This window comes from Lathamus discolor, chromosome 5 (genome assembly GCF_037157495.1).
Source record: "Lathamus discolor isolate bLatDis1 chromosome 5, bLatDis1.hap1, whole genome shotgun sequence".
NCBI classification, from domain to species: domain Eukaryota; kingdom Metazoa; phylum Chordata; class Aves; order Psittaciformes; family Psittacidae; genus Lathamus; species Lathamus discolor.
Window position 1 is genome coordinate 87,463,436 of NC_088888.1, and position 15,452 is coordinate 87,478,887.

A 15,452-nucleotide genomic window follows, 5' to 3' on the forward strand; every position below is an offset into this window, starting at 1 on the left:
AACTCACCGTCTGTGCAGGGCTGCAGAGCCCCATTCCTGGCCAGGACTCTGCTACTGCACATGAATAAACATTATTAACAAGCAACATGTGGTGCAGGTGCTCATGGGTGAAAACCTATTGCAATGCAGCCGACCTGGCCGTGCGTTGCACTGGAACAAGCACAAATCGATTCTAACGCATTTTTCAGCTGCATGGGAAAAGACAACAAAGTTGGTTTTCTCTCATTCACTGCTTCTCACACAAATCCTTCTGCCAAGGACTCAAACTGCACTCGTAGCCTTTTTGTAGGCAGTTCCTGTTAATCAGATTACAAAGATAAAAGGTACAGAAAAGTACTGAACAAGTAGACAGGACAGAAAAGTTGAATGAGCATTGGCTCTTCGTATTTTAATGAAGAAATATTTCAAGTTATTATCAGTGCAATTTAGAAATAGCATGTGATACTCCCAATGCCAAATACACCAGCAAATTACAGTTCCAGAAACTTATAAATTAATGGCAAGAAAAAATAATTAAATTAACAGAGAGAATAAGATTCAAAATAAACATCCTGTTTGTCTGTTGTACTGCATCGATTATATTCCTGGTACTTAAACAGCAAGAAAGATCCAGTATTTTGTGGTAATTAGGCTCTCCAAAACAGCAGTTATTTTTCTACAAATGAATTAAGCGTTTTCCATTTATTTTTGATGTAGAATTAAATGTTATTCTTGGCCGTTACAAAGAAATTTAGTTATGTCAGAGTAAAATTTCATTCCATGATTGAAAAATCACACTAACACAGGAACACTGCCTTCTGGTTATACCCACTGGAAACAGCCAGCTGAGAATAGGAAGAACTACGAGTGAGCCTATCTGGCTGTTACATAAAATGGCTTTTTTTTTTCCTGGTTTCACAGCCTCATAACAATACTGTTTTTCAACATTGTTCCCAGTCATTGTTTTTAAAACGGTTCATCAACATATCCTGAATCAATCACTGATATAAATAACTCCAGTGACAAAACCCATTATGGAAGGACGCAGAACTGCAAACTGAAAGCTGTACCGAATGATTTTAAGGTGGACCTGTAATTACTCTATAAAATTCTGTAAAAAAATCACCACATAGTAAAAGCAGTATCTTTGATTAACTGGCAATGGTGAAACCTGAAAAACTGAGCTATAATTTTATGAGACATTAACTCACAAAGGACTCTAATGCAAGACAAACCGTACCGCAGCTAGAGAGAGATGCACATTTAAAGCTTGCAAGTGTAATATAAAAATATTCTCTAGTTTTTTAATTTTGATGCAGGGAGACCATTGCCCTAATGGAAGAAGATAAAATACATCCTCTTTCCTACCCCATCGCTGTATGTATAGATTATTCCCTTGATGTCAGGAAATGGCATTTCCCCAACAAAATACCAGCCATGGGGATCGCAGACTTTCTAGTAGTTAAGAGTTTGTTGATTTTGCTTTTTGAAGTACATTTTCAAGCAGGTGAAACACTGATGGCGTATGAATTTCCTTCACTACATTGTGGTTTAGTCTACTGTGCAAATCATATACATCAACCCTGTAACTTCAATCCAGCTGCAGTCCTCACTGCCTAGAATGGTTTGAGAATTTTGTTCGATATTACAGCATAGAGATGACTGCCAGATTACGAAACATCAGGTTAAATCAGATTAGTAGGAGAAGGCACATGCTTCGGATTTAGCAGGAATACCTGAAGGTTCCTCGTTACCATACCCTTACACTCCTGAAGTTACAGTAGTTCTGTGCATTACCCAAATGACAGAGTTTGCTTACTGAAAATTGTGAGGTAACAGGAAACTTCTGCTTATGGCACGTACACGTGAAAGATCTGTGAGCTGAGCTGAAACTCTCGAGGTGCTAGGGGTAACGCAGACACACGGTAGGCTACAGTCTGGTTAGGCCAGAAACAAAAACTTAACATTTCATTATACTGCATAATTCCTTTTACACACAAATACGGGGTATGCAAAGTAAGCTATTTGCTCAGTAACATTTAATGTTTTGCCTATGTAAAATACCTGCTAATACTGCCATAGAATCAGAAATCATGCACTAGATAAACAGAGCTTCTTCCCCACGAACAGTAGTTCTCAGGAACATTTTATTCTGCTTCAGGTAACAACATCTCATGATTTGCCAGCTTACACAGTCCCTTTTAAAGAACACAGTATTTAGCTAAAACTGAAAAGCAAACTTAAAAAAAGAAAAAAAAGAAAAGTTTTAGTTGCGATACAGCTGGGATAGATGTAACTGAGCTGCTGCAATGCACCAAAGAGTAACGAAAATTCAACATGAATATCAGAAGAATAAATATATACCCTAAATTAATCTCTGTAAATACATTCATAGGTCCAACTTAAGACACCCTTATGCATCACTCATACTTCATTGAATCTGCAGATAGAGATGGATGTTAGTTCATGGGGAAAGCAATTTATCACGACTTGGTTTATCTGTCATTATTCCAGCAAAAATCAGTAGCAGATTTGAAAATCTACGTTTATTTTCCCCAGACCAACCACACAGAGCCTTAAGTCACAAATTCTATTATCTCCAATGTTCGGTCAATAAGGCTTTATTTACACTTTTTTACTATAAAGTCAGGAAAAAGTTTGGTGCAATGTGCAAGAAAAGACTGCACATTTCACTGGAGACTAACATCTGCTTATGGTTTAATGCTAACCCACAGGCAGCCAATTAAAGTCCCATATATCCATGTTTTTACATAAAGTTTCCTTCCAGATTCTGTCAGAAGCATACTAGCAGTCAGGCCACCTAAGAACAGCAAAGATGGCAAAGTTTTCTTGAGGCTTAGTTTGGAATGAACACTTTTCCCAGGGAACTTATTTCTTCTTTTAGAATCCTTTGCATCGTAAAACTCTATTAGTAACCTACAAGCAGACAAAAGGAGATGGTCAAAGTTAAACATTAGTGTAAGAAGTTTTAAACAACTTATTTTCATGCAGTAACTGCTTCTAAGCACACATTATGTAATGAATGATTTCACAGTAAGTAGCATCTGTAACAACTTTAAGCAATCAGTATGCATAAGAATATGATACGTTCAAAGTAATGTTGCTTGTCAGAGTACTCAACCTGAACCCTTGTAAGCAATAAAAGCAGATTTTCTTCGAGGACTAATTTTAAACCCTGACTATAGAAGTTGAAAAGAATCCTCTCATTCAACATTTAGCAGATAAGCCCAGAGTATTAGGCAGTATCATAGGACGAAACAGCATACACTTAACCACTGAACACCAAAGGAGGGGGAAAAAGTATCTTTATAAAATAAACTAATAAATAACAAGGGTTCAAAGACACTAAATATTTTGGAAACAAAAACTGCAAAAGTAAAATGTGATTCCACTAGTTTAATAGTAACTTTTTTTCTCCTGTTTTTCCAGTAATATATGGATTTGAAAATCCTGGGGTTTTGTTTTGACTATCTCTGATTTCACCTGACAGACTACTTTGGTCCCAGAAAAGATGTTACAGTCAACAGGAGTCTACAAATGAGACACAGATGAGCAGAGTTCAGTTTTGCTGGTCTTCATCGGAAGACTACTAAAGGGACATTGGACAGACTTTTATTTTATGTATCAGTTCCTTTATTTAGTATTTATTTATTCCTGTATGCACTTTGTATATCATATTATAAAATTTAGTTCAGACTTTCTTCCTCTCAAAAGTGAAGAACAGAAAAACTACTTAGTGATCTTAAACTACTAAGACACTTAGTAACAGTGTCACGTCTACAGATAGTCATGTTAAGTTTTACATGGATACAGGGCCAGGAGACCTCCTTGGATGGATAAGGAGCTGCTGAGGAAAATTCAAAGGAAAAAAGAGGCTTATAAAAGGTGGAAGCAAGGACAGGCGGCCTGGGAAGAATACAGGGATGCTGCCTGGGAAGCTAGGGACCAGGTTAGGAAAGCTAAGGCCCAGTTAGAATTAAACTTTGCTAGGGATGTTAAAGATAACAGGAAGGGATTCTACAGGTACACAGTGAATAAAAAACACACTAGAGACAACGTAGGCCCCCTCCAAAAGCTCTAGGGAGAAGTGGCTACACAGGATTTGGAGAAGGCTGAGGTTCTGAATGACTTCTTTGCCTCAGTCTTCACTGGCAAAGGCTCTGACCGCACCACCCAAGTCTCAGAAGGCAGACACAGGGACTGTGAGAATGGAGCCCTTGGGCCCACTGTAGGAGAGGATCTGGCTCGAGACCATCTTAAATTTCTGTCTTACACAAGGTATTTACATATTTAGATTCAGCTCCCTTAAGCTGGACTTCAGACATAGTAAATTAAACCATTGTCTCTCAAACAATACTTGAAATCCCACATTTAGGCACAAAGTCCTCCTGGAGCACAAGGTCCCCCGGGATCTTTTGCATATGCTCACCAGTGACTTATCTGGGGATGCTAGAGGGGTCCAGGTACTTTATATCTGCCACGATTCAAAGATGGACAGATAAAATTTCTACTTCACCTAATTTCCCCAGTGAAGGCAGGGAGCTCAGCATTACTTGTGGTTTTATCCAGTCGCTGTCCGATGGAATATGCATAAACAATTCTGTCAGAAGAGATTAGATCAAAACCTTCCCCTCTCTAATCTGACACTGACTGTGAGGTTAGAATCAAACTGTTTTTTTTTCTTGCTTGCTTACTGCAAGCATCTTACATTCCTGGCTGCACGACTCAACGACAAGAAGACAAATAAACAGTATTCAGAGGAATGAGTTGCACCTGGAACATGGATTCATGCCTCTTCAGTCTAAGGAAGGCCTAAAACCCAGGAATACCAATAGCACTCCTCTTCAGAGAGCCCTACAGCTTGCACTGCTGGTAGCACAGAAATCATGGGTCTATCTGTTAATATAAAAGAATTAAGACAGCTTCTTGAAAATTCTGCATATTGCTACTCACTTATCTTTTATTTCAAAACGTTCATGAAGCCACCTTCTCATATACATCTGCTCTTCTGGAATGTCCTTCAGTTCAATTCGATCAATGAAAATATGAACTCTTGGGCACTCCTTGCAAAGAAACTCTAAAAAGAGAGCAAACCAGGAATTAGTTACAAAAACACTGTATGCCATTTATTTGTCTAAAATACACTGAAAATCTGACATAGTAGCTGCAAGTCCCTTGGAAGCCTCACTTCAGTTCTCAAAAGCCTCTTCTCTTTATGTGTGGATCTTGAGCACTTCACTGAACTTAGGAGCCATCTGGCCTACACACTTTTGAAATGGTGCCACATTATCATGTGCAGCATGGAAAAAATTGTCCTAAAATCCTGTGCTTGGAAACGCTGCACTTCTACCTCAGCAGCCATTTACTCATTCTGTAATGTGGGATGCAATAACTTTGATGTTGTAAAGTTATCCAGCCTGCCATTTTCATTAAAGCCAGTAATCCTCTTTGCTTGTCCTTCCTGAAATCTAAATTTTGCTTTCTCCTGGATGACAAAACTGGAATTAGAGTGAGTTCCCAAAGTACTGCCAGGAGGAAGCGGGCTTCAGTTTAAGTAACAACCTCTAATTAAAAAGTATAATAGGGCAAAGGACTCAGAACAAAATTCTGCTTTCCATTTTGCACCTCTTCTGCACAAATTTGAGGAAATTTGCACAAATTTAGCAAGTGTTAATTACAAACAAGACTCCATTAATCAAATAGCCTTGTGGGATTTCTTACAACTAACAAGTGGTAAAAATACTGCACGTGGAATGAAAAACCTACCAGTATTTGTGTATTTGTAATCACTTGCATTTATTGCAGTATCCATAGCATCCCTGTACAAAGAGATGCATGATGTGAGGATGGAGGCCTCCGAAATTTGTATAATCTTCGTATTTTGAAAAGGGACCAGAACTGCCTTCCTACAATACAGACAGGCAACAAATGTTACACAGATTGGGTGGTCCCTTTAGGTTGTTGACGTTTTTTGGACAGCAGTGCAGATGTACGGCTTTGTACAAATGTACAGGCCTACAACTGTTACGGGTAACTTGAAGAATGACCATGCAAAACAACTGTTACTGCATGTACATCTTTATTCCTGTCTACCAAAGCAGATATCCCCCTATTTGTTTTTCTTCTTTAGAGGAGTTTGATCTTTATGGACTTTGCTAAAAAAGCAATACTTATCATATACTAGAAACCGTCTTAAAACAATTTTAAAAGCATGAAAATATATTTGTGCGCTGTAGAGGGGCAGGGAAGGAAAAAAGAAATTAGTAAAGTCTTAGAGCATTTTGATGCTGAAATCTGTAAGGTGCTGTGTGCATTTTGTCTAGCCCTCAGGCAAAGAGTCCTTTATTGAACCACACCACAGTGTGAAGGGAGCAACAGGGCTCAGGCACCAAATGAGGAAATGGCTGAGGGCTCTAACCAGGAACAAGTTCACCTCTTTGCCATGGAATACCAAACACAACTGTTGCTAAAAAGGTTCTGGTTAAACAGTCTCCTAGCTACAGCTATTAGATGGCAGGCACTCCAAGTACTAGTTTACATGCAATGCTTTAACTAACTGCAAAGAAATCAGCATTTATGTATCTGAAAGCAGGTTTTTCCTCTTCCTTTTAAGGGGAAGAAAGGATTTTCCAGGTCTGTTTCTCTGAGGATACTATCCAGGCCGCTATATGCAGGTCATTCACTGTATGAGCACCTAAAAGCATACTTTTATTATTTTTAAATGACAGCTGTATTATCCACGTCTTAAATGCTTATAATGTTCACTGATGTACAAATCCTCTTTTCGAGTGGCATTATCTATTAAGTGGAAAGAGTGACAGAGCATTGGAACAGGTTGCCCAGGGGGGTTGTGGAGTCTCCTACACTGGAGATATTCAAGGCCCGCCTGGACAAGTTCCTGTGTGATGTACTGTAGGTTACCCTGCTCTTGCAGGGGGGTTGGACTAGATGATCTTTTGAGGTCCCTTCCAACCCTTGGGATTCTGTGATTCTGTGATATGCAAAACTATACCTAAGAAACAAAAGCCCAGAAACCATAAGTCTTTTTTCCACTAGTCTTCTATAAAAACCATCTATGCTATGCATACTCAGCTAGAGCTGAAGATCTAGGTTTAAAAAATATTTGCAATGTACAATGTATGCTTCTTTTGCTTCAGAGGGCATAGGTTGTTCTGTATAGGAACAAACAACTCTTTCCTGACATTATTCATCATCTCAGTTGTAACTGATTAAGGAAAACTATAAACAAAGCCAAATTCTAAGTTGGATGAGACAGCATTAATAGCCATATGGTATTTTTAAAATTAATGTTATGCCGGTTAAAAAAAATGCTGATATTTGGTCATTTAAAGATGGCAACCACTACATCAACGTTGTGTCAATAACCAGCTCTAGTTAACACAACAGGAATAAGACAGAAGTATTTCAAAAGAAACACCTTTCCCCAGCAAAGCTGAAATGTAGCAACTTCACAAATCTGCTTATGAAAGGAAAACACTGAACAAATAGCCAAGCATTGCTGCTGGCCTTTTACCTTATGCCCAAGTTCACAGTAAAGAAGTTCTTCCTGATGTTAACGTGGAACTTCCTATGCTCCAGTTTACACCCATTGCCCCTTGTCCTATCACTGGATATCACTGAAAAAAGTTCCAGTGGTTGATTCTTACTACTTCCTGCACTGGTCATCTTTGACCAGTCTAAATCAATCATTTGACAAGTCTAAACCAATCAATCAATCTAAACCATGTGTGAAGATACTGAAACTTTGTCTTCATTTCCTACCTTTGTAAATCCCAGTGCTCTTCTCTACAGCTTTAGTCTCTGTTGTGGTTTAAGACTTAGTACAGCCTCCTCATAGGCTATGTGATTTGCAACTGCAGGTGCTCCCCTAAGGAGGATCAGGATTCCCACCCATTGAGTCAAGGCCATTCCAAAGCCTGGGCATCCAGGACAACTGCAGATGACACTGTAATGCATGCACTCAAGCTAGTCAGGGAATCTGACTCGTCTTTAATTACCCAGTTGATGTCAGAGTTTAATTTAACTAATCAAATTTATTTTTTTGTTTTAGATGCATAATGTTACTGCAATTACATTAAGAACACCAGTGGGTAAGAACAGTACATTGAGAGGTTTTTGAGAAGAAACAGCTGGATTTTATCACCACAACCTCTAAAGGTTTGTGGTGGTCCCATGACCCTTAACTTCACATTAGCTTAACTCCCAAAAGACTTATGTAATTAAGCTAAGAAACAAAATCTTATTGAAGCAATTTATTATGTGCAAATTACATCCAACTTCAGGCCTTAAGGCAAGCATCTGACAGGCTTTTCAGATCCCTAAACTTGCCAGAATTTGTTATAATTAACAGCAGGAACAAGCAAGCCTGAACTTCCCTTCAGAAGACCAAACATAAGTCCGAATCATACATTATAATCAAATACTATATTAGTCTATCAAGAACCGAGTATGATTTGGGTTAAATGAACACTAAACTCGTGTGGGAGCCAAGAGGACTGACTTTTGTGTGGGAGATAATTTCCTAATAAAGCTTTCTATCTGGCTAAAAACCAGATACAAGTATAGAATGTGTATAATGCTTCTAGTGATTCACACTGACACAGGACTGAAGGACTCTGTGCAGAATCGGGATTAAAGAACAGCCTCCAAGAAAGGAATGGGATCCACAGCGCTTTTAATTGCAAATTACTATTTGGGAGGGCGTTCTGCTTGCCGGGGTTTCCACAAAATTCTACCAGTTTTCAACTTGTCCACTTCAAAGCTGATTAATTCTCTTTTAAATTATCAGCATTACCAGGGAAAGTAAGCGAAAGGGAGACGCTCCAAGCATAGGCATACCTGTAACTGAGAAGGGACATACAAATGGCCTCAGGCAATCTTACCCCTTAACGCTACCACAGAAGTTCATTCCAAATTATCTGCCTTGCCCCTTAAGAAAGTTGTGAGAGTGGCATTACACTTCAGCGATATTCCAGTTTTCAATTACTAATGAAGGCTATTTTTATATGCACTTTAAACACGACAGCATTAAAGTAGCTCAGATTTCAACCTCCTACGTTTGCTCTTTTACTGCAATGTAATTATTGCCAAAGTCCTTCAAAATTAAGAAAGGACAAACTGACATAGTCATGTCCACTTAAAGAGCACCCCTGTTCTCTCCTGGTTTAACAGATTTCAGTAATGTTTCTGATAAAGTGAAAGCAATATCACAAGAAACTGAGATCTGAATAATGCATATTTATTCTAAATAACGAGTATTTCAAATGTAACAGAACAATTGCTTGTTGTGCTGTGCAGTTTTACAGACAAAACCATGATAGCAAAGACATTCCTCTCTGAACTGTAGATGCTTTCTGCACTACAGAAAAATTAAATTTTCATTAGTCTGGACTTAAGTGTTCAGCTACCAAAGCAATTTGTAAACCATCTCCTTCTTAAAGATCCCATCTCTCAACTTCCCGTTACCGCTTCCTTACACCAAATTAACAATCAATAGGCAAAACAAACATAAATTCAAGTGCTGAGTTGCTTCTTAGCTTCATGCTTTCCATTACCTCAAGTTGAACTGACAGGGAACTATTTCACTGCTTGCTCTAACAAAATAAAGCAGTGGTACAGCAAAACAGCACTAGATGGAAAGCAAACATCCAGGGTACAGCAAAGGTTGTTTAGATGGGTTAACCTGAGGAGCAGTGGAGAAGCAAGCAGCTGGTACTGCTGGTAGGGAAGCATGGAGGGGATATTGTTCAGCCAAGATTGAAACTTGCAGCCAGGAGACAAAACAGGGACCCGAGGAATCGCACTCACAGAAATACTGCCAATCCCCTGTGCAAGGCCCGAGATGCACACACATAGATCAGAGCCTTCACGCATGCATGAGGGGCACCGCACAGGGAGTAAGCGCCTTAGAAGCTGGGGGATGTTTTGAGAGGAGAAACGGGATGCACCTGAACCATTAAGCCAGGGTGCTGGCAGCGGAAACTGAAAAAGAGAGCATTTCAACTCACAGCTGGGGAAAGCTGAAGGTCAGAAAAAGCAGCCTGTTCAGATGAAGGTAATATATGAGGTGGATGTGGATAAAATTCAGTGTGAGGGCAAAACTCAGAAGTGCATCTGTACCAATGTGAGAACACTAAACATGAAGACAGGAGAACAAGAATTACTGGCACTAAGAGATTACCCCTGTAAGGCAGGTATCTCAGTGGCCTTGAAGGAGCATGCAACGTTACCAGGTTACCAGACTTACAGGAATGACGGAATAGGATCTACAGGTGAGGGAATGGTAGTGTGCAAGAAACTTTACGTAATAGCTTTATATAATAAGGACAGAGAACCACAAGAAAATTGTTGTGGGTGGAAAATCCAGACTACTAAAATATATAAAGAGATACTAAATGACTCCCTGATAAGTTTGGTAATAGTGGCCAGAAACTGTGAAAGCAGACTGAAAGCTGCAAGTTCAGGACTGATAAAGGTAGCTGGAATTTCATACTTCTGCTATCAAACTGCATCGATGCTTCCTCAGGATGAGGTGTAGAGGGGAGGAAAAAACCCCAAACTAACCCAAGCCAGTCAACCAAAAACACTGAAGATAAAAAGTTGCTTCCTGGAACAACTGTTAGCAAAACCCTCAAGAAAATATGCCATTCTGATGTGGTCTTGAGTGGTGCACCATGTTAGTGAGAAGTGTTCTGAAATCACAATGCAATTAATTTCAGCATCATAGAGAAAGTCTTACTGAATTCAGCACACAAACACAGAATTAAAGAAGCTATGTGATGGGGGTGGTGAGGAAGGCAATGTCCAAACACCCTAAAAGAAACAGTCCAAAAGGAAGCAGCCTACAGGCTGTTTAAAAAAACCCTAAATACCAAACCCCAGAAAAGCTTGTATTAGAAACCTATGTAAAAGATGTATAACACTACAAAAGAAGTTGTCTGAGTGAGTCTGAAACCCACACGTACAGCTTAATGGGAAAATTAAGGAGGCTACCACTATTATGGTCCTGCCTTGTCTACTCTGAGGAATGGCAAGCTTATGCAAATAAGGAAAACCCAGAAAACTACCCATGCCAAATATAAACACAAAATTAAGAAGAATGCAAAGGAGCTTGAAAAAAGGAAAGGATGCTCTTAACAACTTTACCTTTTCTTCAATATATTAAAAACAGTAAAGCAGCTAAGGCACTGGTGGGACTGCTGGATGACAAAGGTGTGAAGAGCAGCACTTCCATGCAAAAGAAGCTCAAATATTTGTTTGCATTATTCTTTCTTGCTGAAAATGTTTGATTCCTACACCCACTGCATTCTTTGTACCAGATCGCTCAAAGGAACTAGATCAATAAGTAAACAGACAGAAAGTATTAGACTAAATAAACAAGTTGGATGTCAGGAAGTCACCACCGAGACCAGAGAGCATTCATCCAAAAGCTCTCAAATGTGGAATTTAAAAACAAAGATGTATAACCTATCATCACAAACAGCTATTGTGCCAGGAAAATGGGGAGTTTCCCTTCTACAAACAAGGGTTTTAGAGATGATGCTGGGAAATAGAAACCAAAGAGTCTTACATCCCTGGGTAAGATAGCAGGGTTTATAATAAGATCGCTAAGCACAGAGATAATCACAGTCTGTTGGAAAAGAGTTGGCATGGATTCTGTAAAGGGAAATCCTGTCTCACCAATTCGCTGGATTTCTACATCAGTGTCAAGATGCAAGGCGGATAAAGGGGATTCACTGGACATGATATATTTGAATTTTCATAAAGCCTGTGACAGGGTTCCATACTGAAGGCTATTAAAGAAATTAAGCTGCCATGGGATTAGAGGAAATGTTTTATAGACCAAAAGCTGCTTAAAGGAGAAGCAGCAAATGGAAGGACTTAATGGTTGCTTTTCAGGATGGAAAAGACCCAGGAACTGGGGTCCTCCAGAGATCGATGCTAGGTTTTACTCTTGTGTTATGACTGATGAGCTGAAGAAGGGAGCAAACAGTGAATCTGCCAGTTTTTCACATCTTTTTCAGAAGATCCTAAGCTTTTTTTGGTAGTCAGATGCTAGCTAAACTCCAAAAGGACCTCAAAGCTGAGCAAACAGGGTGAAAATGTGGCAGCTGAGCTTCAGCATAAACAAACATGGAGAAAAAAACCCTGAAACCCTGACTACATGATGCTCAACTTGCAGTTGGTGGTTACAATTTGGGAGTTGCTGACGCTTCTTTGAAACCATCTTCTCAACTGTGCAGACCCCCCCAAATCAGCATCAGGAAGCACCAGAAAGGACACTGAGAACAGGGCAAAGTGAGTCATTTTGCAGATATATAAAAAGACTGTGAATCCATATTTTAAATACTGTGTGCAGTTCTGGTCTCCGTATCTGAAGGAGTATGCAGTAGGCTCAGAGAAGGTCACAGAGAAGGCCAACTAAAACATTTAAGGGGAAAAAGCAGCTGCATTACAAAGAAGGAGAGATTAAAAAGGGTGAATTTTCAGTTTGGAGAAGGGAAACAGAGGGAAGGCTATGACAGCTTAAAAAAAAAAAAAAATATATATATATATATATATATATAAAAAAATCCTGAAGACAGCAGGCAGGAACTACAGCTCAACAAATCCTGCAAATTCAAGGGTATATAATCACATTTCTGTACCTTCCTGAAGATTCCCAGATATAAGAATCTTTTAAAATCATTATTAGAAAATGGCACAGAGGTTTTCTATACTGGTATTAGCACTGGAGAGCAGCAGGGTGTCATTGTGAGCTGTCTTGCTGAAACAAGACCCACAGTACTTGCACATTATAGTTCACTGAAACATCCTTCAAGTGGCTTTAATTTGTTATTCTAACAGATGCATTCTGGCCTTTGTACTTCTCTATAACAGTCTGTGAATACTGTATGTTGGCCAAGTTAGCAGGAGGTTTCCTGTAAAAGCATAACAGTTTTGTTCAACAGACTGCCAGCAACAGAACTTGGATCAGGTTAGGTCTGTGGATTGCATCTAAAAAGCATCCCCACACTGGTAACTGAAAAGGATTAAATTTAGGAGATATCTGTGTCTTCCTTGAACCATTTTTAGTTTCAGAAGTGAAAAAAAAAAAAAAAAAGTTGAAATATGCAATTAATAAAAAGGCAAAAAAAGATACAAGGATTGGACCAGTTCAAAACAATGCTCTTAGCAAATAAACAGGATCTGTTAGGAACTATGCCAGTACTGCTAGTATTGATGCTTTTGCCGTTTCTTCAGCCAATGCATTTTGATAAACACAGAACAGTACCACAAACAGAGTAAAAGGACTATGATGCACAAAAAAAGCAAAAATAAACACAGGCTCTCAAAGCAGCAACATATTTGCGGCCAAATCTGACAGCATGAAGAAACTAACGTTGTTTTTGTTATCCTCAGGGTCTAGATACGCTTTTGCATAAAGATCAGGAGTTCCCCAGGCTGTTGTAACATAAATGCTGCCTGGCAAGTGGAATGCTTACTCTCATGTGCGCACGAGGCCCAGCGTGCAGGGTAATTTTATAAATCTCCAGTGTAAATACTTTCAAAAGCCTCTTTGTGTAACAGAGGTTTTCTGATGACTGTGTATGTTCTGATCACAAACTCCCAAAGGGAAGCGAAGATACCTAAATTCAGTAAGAGCTACTTGAGAGTAACTGAGACACAAAAGCTCCTAGTTTATAATCAGAGGAACAAACATTCTGGGCTTGAGGGGATGCTGAAGGTGGTTTTTATCTCCATTGAGGGATGTTACAAACACACAGGTGCAGGTGTTCAAGGCAGGTTGGACAGAGCCTTGGGTGACATGGTTTAGTGGGAGGTGTCCCTGCCCATGGCAGGGGGTTGGAACTTGATGATCTTAAGGTCCTTTCCAACCCTAACTATTCTATGATTCTATGTGTGTCAGTGACTTGGGAAAAGGGAGTATTATTTATACTTGCCTTATTTTTACATTCCTCCTTAGACATCCGAATTCGGTTGTTGGCAGAGACAAGAAAGTGGGCTACAGGGAGTCCACGTATAGTCATCTTTATGTCTTTGTTTTGAGATAAGCAAAGAAACAGAGGTGCTACTCATGCTCAGACTGACCTTCATTTTATCTGATTTTTTGGAATCCTATGAGAAACTACAGCAAGGTCTGCACACATTCCCATAAAATGATGCTATTCATCAGTGAAACATTATTTTCAAGCAGAAATGTTTAATTGTCATGGTATTAAAATATTTTGCTTTTACCCAGGCCATCCTTATCTGCAGAATATTGATGCATATGTCCATATCTGTGTTCAAAGTGCCATTTCAAACTAACCGACAGGCTTTCATGTTATTTGAACTGATTTCAATAGGAAATTACAGGGGTTCTAAAATGACAGATCTAGTCCTACGGAAGACAGGTGAAAATGCGTTCAGTTTAAAATGTAATGACAGTTTACTGTCATCACTCTGTGGTACCTGATGAAATCATGTTATTTAAAAAGTAGTATTTTAATATTTTAAACAAAATAAAATCACGGTTTTTCTTTAAAGGAAAAATGTGTGAGAGAATACCACAGAACTATATAGCCAACTAGCGTTACCAAAATTCCTCCAAATAGTCCAGTGGAAAATTTACATTTTGAAATATGAAAGGCAGTTACTTAAATTTTGCTTGAACAGATACAGAATGACAAGCTCTTGATGCAAGATTTACTATACATATTAAAATGCCATCCCACATTTGATGCAAATATCACCAATGCTGATGTCCAGCTCAGCTTTAATCTATACCTGTTGTTTGCTCTAAAGTAACTGCCATTTAATTTCCAATATTCTTTCATAAAACAAGAACATGACAGATCTGAACATCTGACATCTGAACATCTAATCTGTCTATTAGTCATTTCATCACCATACATCTCACTTTGGAATGTTTTATGTTTCTGTTACTATCAGTTTATTAATTTAGTTCTTTAATTCTTTCAACGTATCTATAGCTATGTGCTTGTTATTCTTTGGACCTTGAAAGATAATAGATGTGATCAAATTTAGGCCACAGTCCAGGCAAAGTCTGGTCTCTGTTGCTCTAGTTTCTTTTCTATTGTCCTACACTTCACTGTCTAACTGGGTCCCAACAAAAGTGCAAACTTTTGGAAAAGTGTAATTTCCCCTAGGGAAGTTAGGCCAGTCTGACCTCCTCAAATTGTACCGATCAAAGTGATGTACGAATTTTCATAAATGCACACATACACATGCTTTCAAAGTGTTTGTTCTGGAATTGATATACAGCAGAGTCAATAATTCTCAGGAATTCCTCTGAGTTCTGTAAGACAGAGTCTACATGTACTTGCTATTTTTATTCAGTGTTTATCATTGTCACATGCTGCTATTTCACACACTCTTTCATCTACAATGGCCAGATAAATACCATCTGGTTATGCTAAAGCCTTCAG

At 38.9% G+C, this 15,452-nt stretch overlaps 1 protein-coding gene across 2 annotated transcripts in view; it reads right to left on the bottom strand.

Moving 5' to 3' along the window:
• Positions 1-362: 362 nt before the first annotated feature.
• Positions 363-15,452, bottom strand: part of AGPAT5 (1-acylglycerol-3-phosphate O-acyltransferase 5) — a 56,381-nt gene continuing 41,291 nt past the window's right edge. For both annotated transcript variants that reach the window (XM_065681516.1, XM_065681515.1), the window contains 2 exons: positions 4,954-5,077; positions 363-2,916 (listed from right to left, as the gene is read on the bottom strand). In XM_065681516.1, the coding sequence (XP_065537588.1) occupies positions 2,691-2,916; positions 4,954-5,077 (350 nt within the window). In that variant the 3' untranslated portion in view covers positions 363-2,690. The remainder of the gene's footprint in view (positions 2,917-4,953; positions 5,078-15,452) is intronic.